Source organism: Apteryx mantelli, chromosome 2 (assembly GCF_036417845.1).
Source record: "Apteryx mantelli isolate bAptMan1 chromosome 2, bAptMan1.hap1, whole genome shotgun sequence".
Classification (NCBI taxonomy): domain Eukaryota; kingdom Metazoa; phylum Chordata; class Aves; order Apterygiformes; family Apterygidae; genus Apteryx; species Apteryx mantelli.
The window spans coordinates 106,712,597-106,730,269 of NC_089979.1; the positions used below are offsets into that span (position 1 = coordinate 106,712,597).

Consider the following 17,673-nt stretch of genomic DNA (forward strand, 5'->3'; position numbering starts at 1 on the left):
TCATTTTGTTCAGTGTTCTTAAAAATGCTGTTCATACTAAAGTCATCTGAAAACACAGGCATGCATGAGGGCTTTGTAAACGATGTGCAATCCATCCAGGAAAACACCATCTGCTGTGTAACAAGACAAGTGAAATCTCAAAACCTAGCTCCTCTCATAGCTGAGAATTCTAGAGGCATTATCTTGCAGGAACTAATAATTTCTACTGACTACACATTTTTCCTAAGCATTTCAGTGGTTACAGGATATTTTTGCTTCACTAAAGGATAAAATTATACTTATGAGGTGTTCTAAGGTAAAAACTGAACGACCACAGGTCTGCTGGAGGCCAGAACTTCTAATTTCTAGTCTGTGTTCTTCCACTGATGTGCAATGTTGCCCTAGGCCTTACAATGTCTATATTCCATTTTCACCGTCTTCAGGTGGAGACAGTGGTACTTGTTTCGCTTAGTCAAAGTAAGTATCAGATGTATTGGGGCTGATCCACAAAAAGTCTTAGCTGTCATAATATTCATCTAATAGCAAAGTAACAGAACCCTTGCTCAGATGCTAGCTAGCTTGGAGGCACTGCAAATCTCTATGCACTTAGCATGTTAGCAATCACATGCATGTCTATGTGCTTAGGGCTGTGTGTTTCTCACACAGCTGGTGTTCAGGAATTCCCAGAAATATCTGAACATCAGTAATTCCTGGTACCTCACTCAGACCATTGGAATTCACAGGCAAGAGATCCACAGGCAGATCGCTGCTGGTGATCCCAGGTCATAGGGATCAGCTTGGCAGATAGTCTAAGGAAGGTCCATGGACCAGTGAATACACAAAATATAAAATAAAGGTCTTAGCACTTCAATTGGCACCGTGAATCCCTCATGGAACGAGTGCCTTTCTATTGCTCAGAATACATTGCCTGTCTCCCACAGAAAAGCATGATGGAGACATCTGCCTCCTCAGCACATCCATTGCTGTTTAGCATGCTATTTTTGCATAGATTCTTTCCTTTGGGTGCCTTAACACGCTTAATTCATTAGCATTAGCAGCCAAAATGCTGCAATTGAGTGTTGGGAATCCTACAAGGCAACCAAATGCCAAATATTTAGGTGAAGTTTAAGCCCCATTATGACATGAAACCACCACATAGACTGAGCTGCTAATCATCAGTAAAAGCAGCTCACTTTTCAGAAGGATTGAGCAAATTCACTTCATACAAGAGAGCTTCCTAGGCATTAGATGCTAATGGATCTTCTAATTAGCACAGGGTAAACACCTCTTCTCTTTACACATTATTGTCTTGATTTTAAGATGTGATCATTTGTGATCTGCCTGGATTAAAAATATTGTGCTGTTATTATACAGAAATATGTTCTGTAAGTTGCCACATAGAAACAAGTAATGTTCCTTGACACCATGCATTCTCTGTCACAAAATATTAGCCATTAAACTAGTAAGCAAGCTGAATATTTAAAAATAGTTTTCCCATGAATAACATAACATCTGCATACTATGTAATGCTAAGGTCTGCTATAAACATTTCTATAGGTGTTGACTAGGTATTATCTGCACATTTTGCTAATGGTTTTGCCACTCAACACCCTGATTCATGGCAGTGAAATTTCAAATTACAGCAAAGAACTTTAAATTCAAATAAATGTCCTCTGCAAGCATAAATAATAAAAAGAGTAGGAATTCACAGAACAGAATGTGATATGCATTTAATAGTATCTGTAACTAGTTGTTCTTAAAAAGAATGCTAAATTATGCAATATTTGATTTAAATACTCACCACACATCCTTGAGCCACAGAGTATATTAAGATCACAATGAAAATACACAAAATGGTACGAATTTGTATAGTCAGGCACCCTGGAAAACACTAAAGAACAGAAGAATAAAGATTTAAAAATAAAGATTTAAAAAATATTTTCTAAAGTGTGGTTGTTATTGTTTAGTAGGCTACAAAAAAGAAGTGAAGAAAGGACAAGGAATTTTGCCTGCACTGTAAGTTGTGAAAAAGGCATGCAGTTATAAATGTGTACATGTGTTTTAATGGTAATTGCATTTTTGGAAATAATAAATGTGAAATTTTTATTACTGTATATTATTTTTCACTATACTTAAAATTCTTTGAAAGGTTAGTAGGATGTCTGCTCACAATAAATACATTAAATTAGGATGCCATTTGATTTTGTTCCCATGGGGAAAATACCCAAAAGATCTTTTGCCTTGCAAATTATCAGCTACAGACAGTGATCCAAGAGAACATACTGCAGTAGCATGGAATTTGGGAGTGATATTTCTGTCTTCTGCTATAACAGCCACATTAAATGCCAGGGTAGTTTTAATTATCAGGACCCATTAAAAATATTGAATTTCTTAGAGCGGAAAGAGTAGTAGAGGACAAAAAAGTCTGGTGGAGTGGAGTCTTGTGAATCTCTTGCTCATCTCCAATTTTACCCTCAATCCATCAACGGGAAGTGTGAAGTGCTGTGAGCACACATGAAGCCAGTGACAGAAGGTGAGAGAAGAAGGATGTGTCTGTCAAGCACTAGTACTTATGCTTGTTCTAGTCATACTGAGCTACTTTGATCTCAGGGAAAGCTGCTTTCCTCCTTCCCCTTCACAGAGGGAGTTTGGGACATCTAGGGGGATCTAGGGGATCCACAACATGTCTTTGAGACTACAGGAATTCTTTGGTGCCTTCAAGGGGCCAGAATCAGCTCTAGGAAACAATGAAATTTAAAGGGGGGGACAATTGTGTTTTGCTGAAAAGGAGGGGGCTCAGACTCATCAAGGCTGGATTTGACTTAAGATCAGATGGAGTGAGAGAAAGACTAATTTTTGGATGAAAGTCATGAGTCCTGAATAAAACCTGTCTATCTGCTGAGTAACAACAACAACAAAAATACAGCTTCCAGCAGGCCACAGAGTAGGGGCTTCTGTGGCCTTGAGACAACAGAAATCATGTATTGAAATGCCTCCTCTTCCTTTCACACATGCACAGAAATTTCCGCTGTGTATGTGACCAGAGTTCAAAGTCTGAGAGAGTCACCAGTGAATTGGCTTCACCTGTGTTGCAAAGCATCGAAATACAGCAAATAGAGAGGCAACAAAAAACATGTGTGTATTATGTGATTTACAAATACACTCTGGCTTCAATATGGATTAAGTCCACATAAATATAGCTGGGAAATAACCAGTGTAATATCAGCAGTAGATTTATATAAACACAGGAAAAACAGAACGGGCCTGAGTTAAATGGGTTACACCAGCAACTAGTTTAACTGTTAGTCAGCTTCATTAAAATACTCTGGGATATCTAGGGTATATCGCTTTTAATAAAACAATGATCATATTGTAGAATAAAAATCCTGAACTGTAAGAATCTCACATTGGAACAATTACTGTGTCTCAAGGAAGAGAATAGAGCAGTGTCAAAAATTACGAGAAGAAGGGATAGAATATTTCTGCACTTCATCATCATCATACCTCATCGTAGGATAATTCAGGTTGGAAGGGAGGCCCAAGAGTGGATGCAGTATACTGGATACGGCCTAATGAGTGCTGAGTAGGAGGGATAATCACTTCCACCGATCTACTTTTAATACCGCCCAGGATATTATCAGCCACCTTTGCTCCTGGGGCACACCACTGGCTCATGTGCACCTTGCGCTCTGCCACAACCCCCAGGGTCTTTTCCATGGAGTTGCTCCCCAGCTAGTTTGTCCCCAGGCTATATCATTGCAGGGGGGTCTTCCCAGGTGCTGGGCTTGGCATAGGTCTCTGCTGAATTTCTCATGTTGGCTCATTCCTCCAGCCTCTCCAGGTCCCTTTGAATGGCAGCCCTGCCTATGAGTGTGTTGGTTGTTCCCCCTAATTTGGTGCCCTCCTCCAAGTCATTCATAAAAACATTAAACAGGACAGGTCCCAGTACTGACCCCTGCAGTATTCCACTTGTTACTGGCCTCCAGGTAGAGTATGACCCATTAACCACTACCCTCTGAACTTGATCATCCAGACTGTTTTTTATCTGTTTAGTTGTCCAGCCATCTAGTTGTCCAGCATCTTGACTGAAATCCTATGCACATGTGACATGAAACATATGCATCTTTGTCCCTATAGCTAAAATGCCTTTATAATCATTTTGTACAAAGGAAATACATATATTCCATTAATTCACTTTGCAATAGAAGAAATTTAAGAATGAATTCCTTATCACTCATAGAGGTAAAAGCAGTAATAACAAAATGCTGAGAATCCCCATAGTTTGAAGATAATGTTCCATGGTTAATAACGACAAGGCAATAATGCTGATTCAAAGAGCTGTCTGACACATTGCATAGGCATTTTGTTTTGTGGTGCATATATGTTATAAAAGTCATCATGTTAGGCTACTGAGTTAAAAAGGAAAATAAAACATTAAAAGGTAAAGTATGAGAGACATGGCTGAATTAAAGCTCTGCCTGGCACTTAAAAGTTTATACTTCTGACTTTTGGTCCTTCTAAGATTGCATCTGCTCTTTTATGTTAGCATAGCATTTAGGGGGATTTTAGAGCAATTTCCTACAAACTTCATCTGTATTTCTAGCATTCATTCACAGAACAACAGATGATAAACTACTGTGCATTTCTGAGACAAAAGAGATCATCAAAATTACTCCCAAGTAGTTGTGTAAGTTTATAAATAAAGATCTGCTCTGTACCAGATACTCTGCTAATTAAACTATTTATGCGTCCATGAAAACAATTACTCTCCTCTTGCCAAAGGGCATTTTTTCTTAACTAAAACTGAGTGTGTGCTAATCAGCAGAACTGATTAACTGTGTAGGTGTTTTGTCCTGATATTTGTCTGAAAGGACTAAATTTAGATCAAGCCAGTAAAGATTTATTTCACCAGAAAATTAGTCTGCAATTCCTTTATTCTGACCTGGCAGGTTTTCTCTTTCTACAACTAAATGTCCTTCTGCTTCATTACTGTTGTGAAAATGTAATGTAGGAGAATTAATCATTACTAAAGGTTTTGTAAAGGCCAGGGGTGCACATGTAAAACATTGTCCTTTACAGTCAATGGGAGCTTTGGCAGGAAAAGTTTGGAAAACAGAAAGGAAGTTAGCAGGACTTTACACTCAGACATCAGTCAGCATGGAAGGGACAACTAGCATGTTTTGTAGTCAGAAAGGAGAAAAAGTCAGGTCAAAGCAGTTGTTTATCTGGGCACTGTAATGATTCTATAGCTAGTGGCAGATATTCAGGTAAGATGCTGCAAAAGAAAATGCATAGCATTAATGGCACAGAACTCATTCTGCGCTGCTGTAATGATGGCTCATGTAAAAAGTCTACCTTCATGGGAATCATCTTTCTTTCTGGAGTTCCTAATACATTACTTTGCAACAAATTAGGACACATAGATTTCAGAACAAGACTTCAAACTCTCTGATGCTGTGAAGCAGGCACCGATGCTCTCTGTTCCAGACAAACAAAGCATTGTCACCCAAAGGAAGAATAGTCATAAAATCTTAAATCACTTACTTGTACTCGTGTGACATGTAGGTACATAATACAAGCCACTAAGAAGCATATGCAGAACACCAGGAGAACAAGAACTATGGTACTCCTAGAATCAAAGCACAATAGAAATAAAGCAGTGCAACTCTGTAGTAGATGAGAACCAACAGAATAAGGGTCCTTCTGAAGGAGTATGTTAGATGAACACTGGAGGACTTCCCCCCTCACTCCTGCTGTAAAACTAACAGTCATAGGGGAAATTCTGCTAGTTTCTTTCCCTGTTGTTTTACTTCAAATCTGACAGCAAAATGTGCTGCTCTCAAGAAGAAGAAATCTGTAAATGTTCTTGTATGTGGTACCCACTAGGACCTTAGCAGGGAGATCAAAGCATCTCAAAAATTCAACTGTACAATGTCTCAGGAGTGAATCTTTCTAATCTTAGGTTAATGAAGAATATCCAGCACCATATCTCCTGTAAGTGGAGAGTGCAACCCAATTACTTGGCCTTCAGGCCTTGGCAGTTGTATAACAGATACCAGATTCTTTTCTTTTCTCATCTCTCCTCAAAGATTCAGAAATCAGAGGTCAGTCAACTCAGTCACTTAACAGGTCAAATACAATCAGACCAGACTGTGATCTCTTCTTTTTATGAAACAAAGCAATCCCTTCCTTTTGAGACTTTCTCAATGGTTAAAAAAATCTTAGATTTTACAAAGATGCTCTAATAAATCTTATAATTCTTAATCTTCCTTCTCCTGATCTTCCAAAATAGGTCTGCTCTATATGAGAAAAAGGGTATCGGCCTGGCATTTCCCTCCTCTAGCAAGCCTGTTATTGAAATAGTACCTTATGGATGTGAACAGCCCGGCTAAAATTAGACCACTAGTGCTGGTGCTCTGATTTATGCTAGGGAATATCCTGGTCCCATGCCAGCTATGGGACCAAGACTACATAACAGTAGCATAACATGACCCTCACACCTTTTTTCTAGTCTTGTGAGAACAACCCAGCCAGACCAAAAGATGTGAATCATGGCTGCATCTCAGAATCACAGAATGGTTGAGGTTGGAAGGACTTCTGGAGATCATCTAATCCAACCCCCCTGCCCAAGCAGGGTCACCTAGAGCACGTTTCCCAGGACTGTGTCCATACATGCATGCCTGTATGTATATGTGCCCTTGACTATCACTGAGGTGATAGTATTATAAGGTTATAACACTGGAAGAAAGAGAGGGCATCCCTCCTGCTGTAGAATTTCTCAGTATTTGGCCTTGATTCCAAACTCCTATAAGAATTCCCACTAATACACCAGCAGGGTAAAGGCTATTGTGTATTATGCATATCCAGAATAGGGAGGTGACTCTAAATGCTGTCATAGTACGAATTCTAAATACAAGTAATAATAGACAGCAGGCTCCCCAATGCTTTTAGACAACTGGCTTTTATTCAGGATGGTGGTACGCTACAAAAAAATGCAGGGGGTATGATTGCAACAGCGTCTTTTAAGGCAGCAACAGCAAACAACTGCTGCTTGTGCCGATTTGGACCCTGACAGAGATTTGGGTTGGCATTTGCAACAAAGAGTCACATTGTTTTTTAAAAATAAATGCAGCACAGGACATCAGAAAGGTTCATCACCAGTGCTTTTAGTGGCTACGCTGTATGTGTGCCTCCATAACTGGACAGCTTAGGTTGATGTGAACATAGCCTTACTTTCACCAGCTCCATCTGGGGACATAAATACCTCTTGAGCTGAGAAACTGTTTTGCTCAGATGATCACAAGAATTGTGAGAATGTCAAGTCCATTGCTTTTTGTGTATTTATGCAGCAACTGGCTTTCTTACAACATTTTCTCCTCCTTAGATTTTGAACCTCCTCCTTGGAATATTGTGATACATGTCAAACACCATTTTAATCACCTCTCCCATTATAGTAACACGTTACACTTCTTGTCTTGGCTGTTGCATTCTCTCATCATACTCATAACTACTTTTGGCAATCTAAACAGCAACTTAAAGTTCAAAGTTTTGTGGAGAGGGGAAATTTTCTGCTACATCCAAAGTTTCAGTCTATCTCATTGTTGCATCTGGTGTCACAGCTAGAGAAGGATAAGCCCAGGCTGGTACTTTGACGGTCTAAGTACATCTCCCACAGACACTGGAAGAAATAACTTTGACAATTCAGCAAGTGGCTTTTCTAACTGACCCAGCAATGAACCAATCCATCTGTGTGGCATTCAGTGGTCAGGTTCTGCTGGAGCTCCTGTGCCTGTTGGATTAGAGCTTCAGCTGTATCTCTCTCCAGCTGGTCTTTAAGAAGTGATGCTACCGTTTGGAAAGATTACAAACCTGCCATTTATATGATTCACTGAAAGTCATTCTAGTTTCAGCTAGGCTACTATTCTTTGTCTTTCCCTGTTCTAAAATGCTATGTACTGCAGCAAGTCTTTGCTTCAGAAGTAAGTGAAACAGTTCTAAACTATGCTTCAGCTAGTCAGCAGAGGTCTATGGTAATTACATGATTTCTGTAAGTGGCTTGGAATTCTTCAGCTGAAAGGTGTTATATAACAACTTCAAATGGTGACTATTACTATTTAGCAATAATGGTGTCTCTCAAACTTTCTTTTAAAAATAATAAATCCATATAAAAGTATTATTCTAACTGGGGATGTGTAAATAGAAAAGAGCTGGGCTAATAATGAGATTTTCAAAAGCATTATTCTGTGGCCAATTCTATCCCCATTGAAATCCGAATAATAAGTAAAAGTGGCGTAAATCTAATTTTGAATGTTTTTGATACTCTCAAATGAAAAAGGGTATTTTTAATCATTTTTATAACCTGAAAAATAATTACAGCTACTTATTATAACCCTTAGATGTGAAAGCGAAGTGTAATTAATTTTTTCTTTAATAGGCATTCATACAGAATGGACAAAACTGAGAATTAATTGCTAAATTATATCACTCAGAAATAAGGAATCGGTTAAAACACACCCCCAAATATGTCATGAGTATTTGGCTATGTCTATTTTAGTGCAGCCAAGGTCTGACTGTAGCTCATATATGAATGGCCAAACTAACCTTGCATTAGGCAGCTTGGGTAGTGAGAGCTTTGATACCAAAAAGCTCAATGCAGGCTATAAATTTGTGTTGAAAAGCTGGATGGATACTTCAGTGCTTAGTCCCTGATAAGCTCTGCATAGCTTTATCTATATTGCTATCAATATCCAAACTAATTGGTTCAAAGCCAGCTCACACGCATCTAGAAAAGCTACAGTAACACCTTTATTTTCAGTGTAGAAATGTTTTAAATTAAATCTAGTTTTGCAGATTTCAGCATTTTCTTCTTCCAAATGCATCTTTCCAAAAATTATAAAGACAAAAAGAAGAGAGCAGGGAAGAATTTGTTTTAAACAAGCCAGCTATGACTAATGCCACGGCTACTTTGGACAAATGGAAGAGATAACAGTCAGATTCAGGATATACCAAGAGAGACTCTCCAGTTTGAGAAGCTGCAGACCTGGCGCTAATAATCACTGTTTGAATTCTCATTCCAGAGACTTTAATGTTTTGATTTGTGTAGGATGCCTGAGGACGTTCCACTTTGAATTATAATGGCAAAAGACAGAAACTTACTGTGGTATTATTAGAAGGTAGACAAGGCCAAATAAGGCAGCTAGAATTAGTGAGAGAACTACAGCACTGGTGAAATACTCATCCTGAAGCTGGTGATACTGTTAAAGAAAGGAAACAGATTAAGACAGTGAGCATTTTACGTACACTCATCCACCCAGTCTTACTGATTCTCGGCAAGAAAGAACTATAGCCTAAAATAAAACAAGCCTCTAGCCTTTTAAAAACATAGGAATAAACATTTCTCAACTTACATAAAAAATGGATGAGGCAAGTCTACGTAAGATTTTCCTTGATAACCACCTGTTTCAGCTGTTCCTATCGGTCCAGACATTTATTTTTCAACTTGGAATTAGTCAGAGCTGGGCTAGGCCCAAGTATGAGTTTGTTTTTCAAAGCAAAAAGGATTCAGACATTTTGAAGCAGGAGGAGGAGGTGCTCCCTCCTTCCTCCACCTATTCTTCATAAAAAACCCACCAAAACCCCCTATGGCTGCCTGCAAGGGGCACTGTCACCACAGATGTTCTCAAAAGCACATTGAAAGGTAGAGTGGAAATAGCTCCTAATGGGAGACCCAGGGCTATTTTTTAGCAATTATTGTTTCTGATTTCACAAAATCATGATGCTTACAATAGAACACATTTCAGGGGCTAAAATTATGTCAGTTTTCTCAGAAATACTTGGATTTCAATCTCATTTACACCACCATAAACTAGAGTTTATTTCTATCAGTTAGACAGAGTTATTCTAAATTTACACCAAAACAACTGAGACTGGGCTGTGATTATAACCTTAGAAGGCAAGCAGTTGAGTGAGAATACATGCATGACTTTTAAAAATAAGTAGAAACTGAGGCCAGCATTTCACATACTCTAACCCTATAATACAAGTATAGCATAGCATCTTGCAACATCCTCAGAAGATTTTCTCAGGGAATAGAGTTTACAGCAAATAGTTCCAGATTATAACATGTCCGTATTATTGTTATGTACTTGCTACGCTCATGTCTTGTTTTAAACAGGAAAAAGTGTGAAATACAGACCTGTCTGGGAAAACACATTCTTTGCATTGAGAAATGACAAGCCATCTCCTGGAAGTTTGGGGGTATTTTGTGTTGCAAGATTAAAAAAAGAAAAAATCATCCATACGAAAGACAATTTTTGAAGTTCTAAATATTTCCAAAAGACACCGTATACTTGACCTGAAACATTCCATTCCCTTCAGTAAACCTCATTTACTTTAACTGTCATACACAAAGAACTTTCTTATTTTGAAAGCAAACAGTTAAAATTCAATAATAAATCACTGTGGAAACTTGAAACCAAAGTTAAAGCTCCAGACTTTAAACGAAATTCAGCCTGATGTGGCACACAACCTCCTGACTTGAAACAGTATCCTAGACTATCTACACATCTAGACTATCTATGGTATCCTAGACTATGACGTGACTTGCAGTAGAAAAATAAATTAAAGGCTTCTGCCAAATTATTCCGAAACCATATTACTTTCACTTTTTTCTCACTTAAAATAAAGCTTAAAAACCCAAACAAAACCCATACAATGTAGGAATCAACAACTCTACTTTGATAACTCTTCCACCATATATATACTTATAAAACTGAAGCAACTCCACTCCCTCCAGCACAGTCACGCTGGCATGAGATCACAACCTTTATCTGAGTTTTAGGCTTTTCTTTATATTTTATAGGATGGGTGGGATCAACCCTTATCAGGCTATACATGCAGAGGGAAGCTTCCTGCTGTCATTCTCCAGAACAGACAAGAAGGAGGCAGCCACATTGCCACAAAATATCATTACACAGGTGACACAGACCAGGCGCTTCAGGGAAGTAATAGGAAGACCAAAGCATGGGAAACATAATATAATGAGGGGAGAAGCTTTATGAGGAGAAAGATACAGATCTTTCTTTTTATCCCCTCCAAGTGCTTCCACAGAAGGTGGAGATATCGTCTTCCTCTTAGTTAAGAGAGTGCAGAACATTATTTGAAGACAGAGAGCAGAGTTTAGGTACTGTCTGAAAACAAGCAAGCAAACAATACTAGCTGGCCCATGGTCAGCAAAATCAGCAAAAATAATTTAAAGAAACTTACTTTATTCTCACGTTCAATTTGTTTATACTTCAGGGTAATGAAATTCAAGTCAGCCATCTCGGATTCTGTATGCCGGGCCTCTATCAAACGGCTGATATATCTGTTTACTCGAGTTCCTGGAGTGTTGTATACAACATTTGTAGAAAAAGAGGAACGATTCCTGAGTTTTTCAGAGGCTGTCCTTAATGCTCTCCTCTGTAGCACAGATGAAGAAAGGAGCATATATTTTATTAATATTGAAATTTATTATTGTTATTCATACTATCGCAAGTTCACAGACAGGATGAGGATTTCATTAAGCAAAGTACTACAAAAGTTGGAGATCTTGTCTCAGTATGATTACCACCTCTTTAAAATTCCTTAGCTGAAAACCTGATCTCATTAAAATCAATGACAAAATTGCCACTGCTTTCCAGGATTTTAATTCTCATCCTCAGAAGTTCCCTTTACATACTGTCCTTTCTGAAACTTCTCTTCCATTAAGGAAATAAACAGTTTGACCCCAATCAGCATGACTTTATCTAGCAAAATAGTTGGAAATGTTTACATCACGAAAGATGTGAAACTCTGGACATCATGAAGACAAGATAACCAGGCTATTCATGACAAAAGGGAAGTCCTACTGTCCAGAACTGTCCAGGTAACAATACATATCGGAAATGAAAATTTTCCTTAACCTCTTGCATGGTGATCATATATGACTTCAAAGAGCCCAAAATACCAAGTATTCCTACTTCTAACTCACCTGAGTGGCTCTCTTTTTAAGACCTCTTGGGCATGCTTTGAGGGCACTTGCAGATCCATCTGGAGCAGTCTAACAAATGATCAGAGTTATCCACAACTGCGTTTCACCAGGGTTAAGTCTTCCATGACAGCACAGCTGACAAGATGATCACTTACAGTTCTTTAGAGTGCAAAAAATTTATCTCAAAACATATCCAAAAAGGATTTTAGAAAATCTGTCTCACTTTTTATTGAGAGATACTAGGGCACTCACAGAGATGGTGAACAGCATCTCAGCCATGATGCTGTTAACCTTCAGCTGAGGGAGATGTAATTTACACCACTAGGGCTAGATCTGCACTAGTAGGTCTGTCCATGCCTCAACACACACTAAAAGGATCAGGACCTTCACAAAATGCTCTTGTAGCTGCAGCATTTCTTAAACATGGAGTAAGAATGATGTAGGCCAGTCTTTTAACAGAAAAAACAATCACCTAATGGTTATCATATTGAGCGGGAAGGAAGGGACATCATTAATTAAATATCCTTTTCACCTCAAAAGGGGTCAAGTCTTACTTTCCAGAAGGGTTTTAACATCCAGGCTATAGAGACTGTGCTGGGCTTGAATCTCCACACATTCCTACTGCAGGAATGATACCATTGTAAAGCAAATAATCGGAGATTCTTAAAGAGTGAGCAAGGAGACAGAAGTGTGACTTCACAGCACAAAATTTAGGGCATTCACCAAAAGTAATGAATGTCCTGAATTTCAGACCATCCTTCACACACTGTGCATTTTCTCTAATCACTACCTAAGGTGAAATAACAGATATGGGGGAGCCAGGACCAGGACACAGACTTCTCCTTTTGTCAGCTGAATGCTGTAAATGCAATTGAAGAGTCAAGGTGCCTCTTGTTTGCCCTTCAAAATAAGCCTATTCAGGCAAGTTAAACTACTTTTGTATAGTTAAAATAATTTTTTTTATCTAACACCTGCAGAGTTCAAGAAGACCATTCAAAACATGAAATGACAAGTCTGCTCAGGGGACAAGACACTTTTGGCTCAGGATATAATCAGTAGACTCTTTGGTGCTTCTGTCATCAAGCTGTTATAAAAGACACTTAATTTCTTGGTTCAGAGCAGTCATCATTTAACAGCCTACTTTTTAAAGGCTTTATTACAAAATATCCTTCTAAACCAGATGATAAAAAGCAGTGGTCATCACCATTCAGGTAATTCAGTAAGAATGGCAGTTTCCTGTCTTATTCCACATGAAGCAGTTCTTGTAAGATTCTCACTGAACAAGAAATGAACGACAGTAGTCCATTAACTAACATATCAGTTTGTATTACATGTATATGATATTTGAATACTTATGAACAGTGGAAAGGGGTAACTGCTGGCTGATAACTTAGCTTTGTGATCCCAAAGATAATGAATCTTAGCAAAGATAAAATACCTTTCCACGTCCTGTTTTGCTGGCTAGATATGTAGAGAGAAGGTAATATCAGTATTAAATGACTATGAGGCTACTTGAAGTACTTTTCTTCAAACTATCAGATCCCATTACTTGTAATGTTGTCTGTAGTGTAAGAACTAATTATTTCAGCATGGAAAATACTCTTGGGGATATACATGGATAAGGGCTTTCAAACCTGAACTTCTATTTTTTGTTGCCCACAACAGAAATCTTAGTCTGTCAGTGATCTACTTTTATAAACATTTCTAAGCCTAGATAAAGATATTCTCTCATAGGAGAGATTTTTTGTAATCCAAATGGAAGCCTACAGCATAGTAGTAGCAGTGAGAAAAACAATTTTTAATTAAAGAAAACACATTTATGTGAAAATCTGGAATAAATGGAAGTTATTCTCATATATGGAATAAACTCTGTTATGTATTATTCTATTCTAAATAGGGTTATAGTTACCATGCTTAATCAAATTAGCTATTGCTCACATATAATTACTTTTGCTAGGTCTCCTATTCTTTTTTTCTAATATTATTTCATACAGTAGACTTACATGATGTTCCATATGCGGTCAAGATACAGCATTTTGCCAGAAATTAAATAGATAAATAAATGCTCTACAGTATTGTGCTGGCTTCAAAGCCTTAACAGCCATAGCTAGTTTTACATGATTTGAGGACTAATGGTCTCTGAAGAGACCCTGGATTGCAACACAGTCTATTTATATTAAAGCCTTATGTCACATTCCATGATAAAAGTCCCCTATCAGGTACAAATACTTGAAAGAACAACTGGTTCAGTTAAAGATAGCATTTTAGAAATTCACTCTGAATGTTCTGACATGAGAAAATTTACATCAGATCCCTAGCAAACCCATATCTGGATTTTCTGTGTATACTACCATATTTATACATACATACACACAAGACACATCATAAAGGATTGCACATGTTTCAAAGAATGTGTGGGTTACTTTTTTTAAATACTCAAAGAACAGTACTAATTCACTATTGAAAGATCATATTCAAGCTATGTCTGCCCTGTCTATGGACAATTTTAAGAGCAAACTTGGTGTTTCTGAACATCTTCACTGAAATTCTATTTCAAAGGAACTAACAGAATATTTTACCCCCCAGAGGAAACACATGCATATACAAAATCCAAAGTAGAAAATTTATAATGGTGTTTGAAAGTAAGATTTATATTGAAACTTCAATAGATGTCTCTTACTAAAAAAAAGTAGAGTAACCAGTCAAGATGTATTCATCTGCTGACTTGGAGCATTCACGTAGCAACCTATGTAATATTGCCATCTGCTGGCAAAGAAAATGAAACCAGCAACTCTTCAAACTTTTTTTTCTTTCTATACAAATTTCTGGTTAGATCCATGCACAGAAAAGCAATTATGAGTTATAGCATTACACGTCATTCAAGACTGCTATGTTTAATATCTGTATTACGGACTAAGAGCAACCTTTTTTACAAATCACTTGTCTTTCATTTTTTAGAGAGCCATCTAGTGATACAAAATTACTCTGTTATTTTACATTTGGTGCTATGAGCTTGAACTGTGGTGGACTCAGGATACAAAAGACTAGCTCTTGGTAACTGCATAAGTAGCCTCAGAAACTCTAATCCCTGTGAAAGAAGTCCTCAACAGAAGCCACATAGGATGCCCGTGCTGACTCAGTCAAGTGGAGCTTCAAACTGGAGACCAGTTATATTTTAGCTTCATCTCCACTGCGAAACCCCTACATGCATTTCCTGTTGCTGTGAGCACCAGATGGCTCTAGGTCCAGGAAGAATCCCAGAAACTCTGCTATCAGCTGGCCAGGTCACCTCATGTTTTCTCAGAGCAAGGCTGGTTCATGTGGTCCTGAAACCCATGCCTGAAGAGCCCACAGGAATTACCTTATCGTCATCCTCGCATGTCATGACATTGGAGAAAGGGATCTCTGCTTTGAACATCTTACGACAGTGCATGAGCTGAACGAGCAGGTAGCAGACTGTCTTGAACTTCATTCTTTTGGCAGGCTTTATGTCTGAGAGAATCAGTCCAGGAAATATCTGTTGGTCAGAAAAATAATATTTATAACCATGATTACAGTCACATATGGACATACATACCTACAGACATTGACACCATCTAGTGGTCAGAATAAAGCAATATCATAACACAGTATTCTGATCAAGCAGCAATGCATCTTATATCTGCAGGTAGACTACTTCATTTTTTTTAACCTGATGTATAAAATCTATTGAATAGTATTTAAGCACATACCCTACATTTTGGAAACTGTTTTCCTATAGAAATAAAGAGTATTAAAAAAGAGCATTAATAACAAACACAAAAGAGGCAATATTTGTATTTCTTTAACCTTAAAATAATCTCTTAAAAAAAAAAAAAGGAAAAGTAAAGAGGAGATTAGCATTCTTATTAACTGCTTTTAAAAATATATAATTTCAGTCTTGTTCTTATGTACTTATTTTCTTAATTTAGCTTCTGGGAAGCCCATTAAAAGCAGAAGAAGATAGCTTTTGCTTTTAAGATACATGTGCACATGTGCCCTAAAAGGAGACTTTGAGGCAACTGTGATTACATCTTACATCCCATTTCTTCAAAGCAAGAAGCATTATACCACAGAGAAATATTCTCACAGGGTTGTGCATAACCTACTCCCTTTACCACAGAGCTCCCAGTTCAGCAAGAACATGCTGACTTTAGCACACCCCAAGTACCTGTTCAAATGCTTTCATAGATCTGATTGAGGACCATCCTTTATTCTGTCCTCGGAATTTATACCAATCTTATTCATGCTTATGGCATGTGAACAACATCCACGAGAATTGTGAAAGGACCCCATACTATCACAATGTAAGATTAATCTATTCTGGAACAAAAAGATAATAAGAAGCAACACAGGATTTGGTGCATGTGTTCCTAAATACAAAAGACACAGAGCAAATCACACTTCAAAATCATTTTTGGAATGCTCTATAAAAGACAAATGGCATTGAGGATTTGCTGTCCAGTCTTCACAACATTATGATTTACCAGAACACTTTACATCACTACTTAAATGATCAAGGAATAAAGAATGAGGTAAATTGGAAGCATTTGCTTAATGCATTTTTTCATGGATGTCTAAATTCAGAGAGACTGGGGCAAATGACCACATGCTTATATCCTGAATGGCATCTCAGATATTGGTTTGCTATGCTGTTTAACACGTACAGCTATGCGTTTGCATCTTCTAGAGAATCAACAGTGTATCCTATTGAGCTATCAGAGCTCTGTTCAGTCAGTTACACCGTAACCATGAAACACAAAATGACTTGTGTAAGAATAGTTGTACATTTTTATTAGCATATGATTATGTTATAAACATGTGACATGTTTTAAATGGGGAAAGGTTTGTAGGTGTGCACGTGTACTACACTGTGCACTGAAAGGCTGAATAAAGCCAGGTAACATAACCTGCACTGTACTGCACAATCACCAGCTGGAGTCTAAAAGGACACTAGTGTAATGCATAATTTCTTGATTAAGTATAGCTTTAAAAGATCTCCATTAAGAGATTTCCAGTATGAACTCTCTCTTTTGAGGACTTTCTGGCAGAACACTCACTGCTGGATTGCAACAACTACCTATTATATTTTATAATACTGTAATACTATATAAGGGTATTCACATATTAAATAGCTTGGGACACCAAGTAGATTATTCCTAGTAAAGATGGGTGGTAGGTTGGAATATGGCGAATATGATCTAACATTTGCACTATCTAAAACATAGGTGCTAATAACTCTATTTACAAATGTTCCTAATGTAACTCCTCTCAAAGCACTATTTTGCTCAGTCTCCCTATCAACCTTTTGATACAACAAAAACAAGCAAGACTTTCTTTCTTGAAATTCCTTCCAGTTTTGCCTTTTGCTTCATTTATTAAGACACAGAGATAAAAAAACACAGAGATAAAAAGATGCAGATGTTACCAGGTGTATTACATCTCAAGAGATCATGAGCTCTCCCTTCTATACGTTGGTGACAAACAGCTCAAACCTTTCCACTGTGGACATTGCATTAGTTAGGACATCTTCATTTTTAGGACTCCACTAGGCTGGCTCAGAAAAGATGCTCCTAAAATGAGTACAAAGAGCTACAGAGACTTCCTGAAAGCCTTCATTAAGGAAATGCCACAGAAGAGATGCAAGAGTGGCAAAGACCAGGTAC

At 37.8% G+C, this 17,673-nt stretch overlaps 1 protein-coding gene across 1 annotated transcript in view; it reads right to left on the minus strand.

Moving 5' to 3' along the window:
- ADCY1 (adenylate cyclase 1) overlaps positions 1 to 17,673 on the minus strand; it is a 153,059-nt gene that overhangs the window by 19,515 nt on the left and 115,871 nt on the right. The window contains exons 8-12 of the mRNA XM_013952768.2: positions 15,351 to 15,506; positions 11,245 to 11,439; positions 9,136 to 9,233; positions 5,524 to 5,608; positions 1,781 to 1,870 (exon numbers count right to left, since the gene is read on the minus strand). Coding sequence (XP_013808222.1) covers positions 1,781 to 1,870; positions 5,524 to 5,608; positions 9,136 to 9,233; positions 11,245 to 11,439; positions 15,351 to 15,506 — 624 coding nt within the window. The remainder of the gene's footprint in view (positions 1 to 1,780; positions 1,871 to 5,523; positions 5,609 to 9,135; positions 9,234 to 11,244; positions 11,440 to 15,350; positions 15,507 to 17,673) is intronic.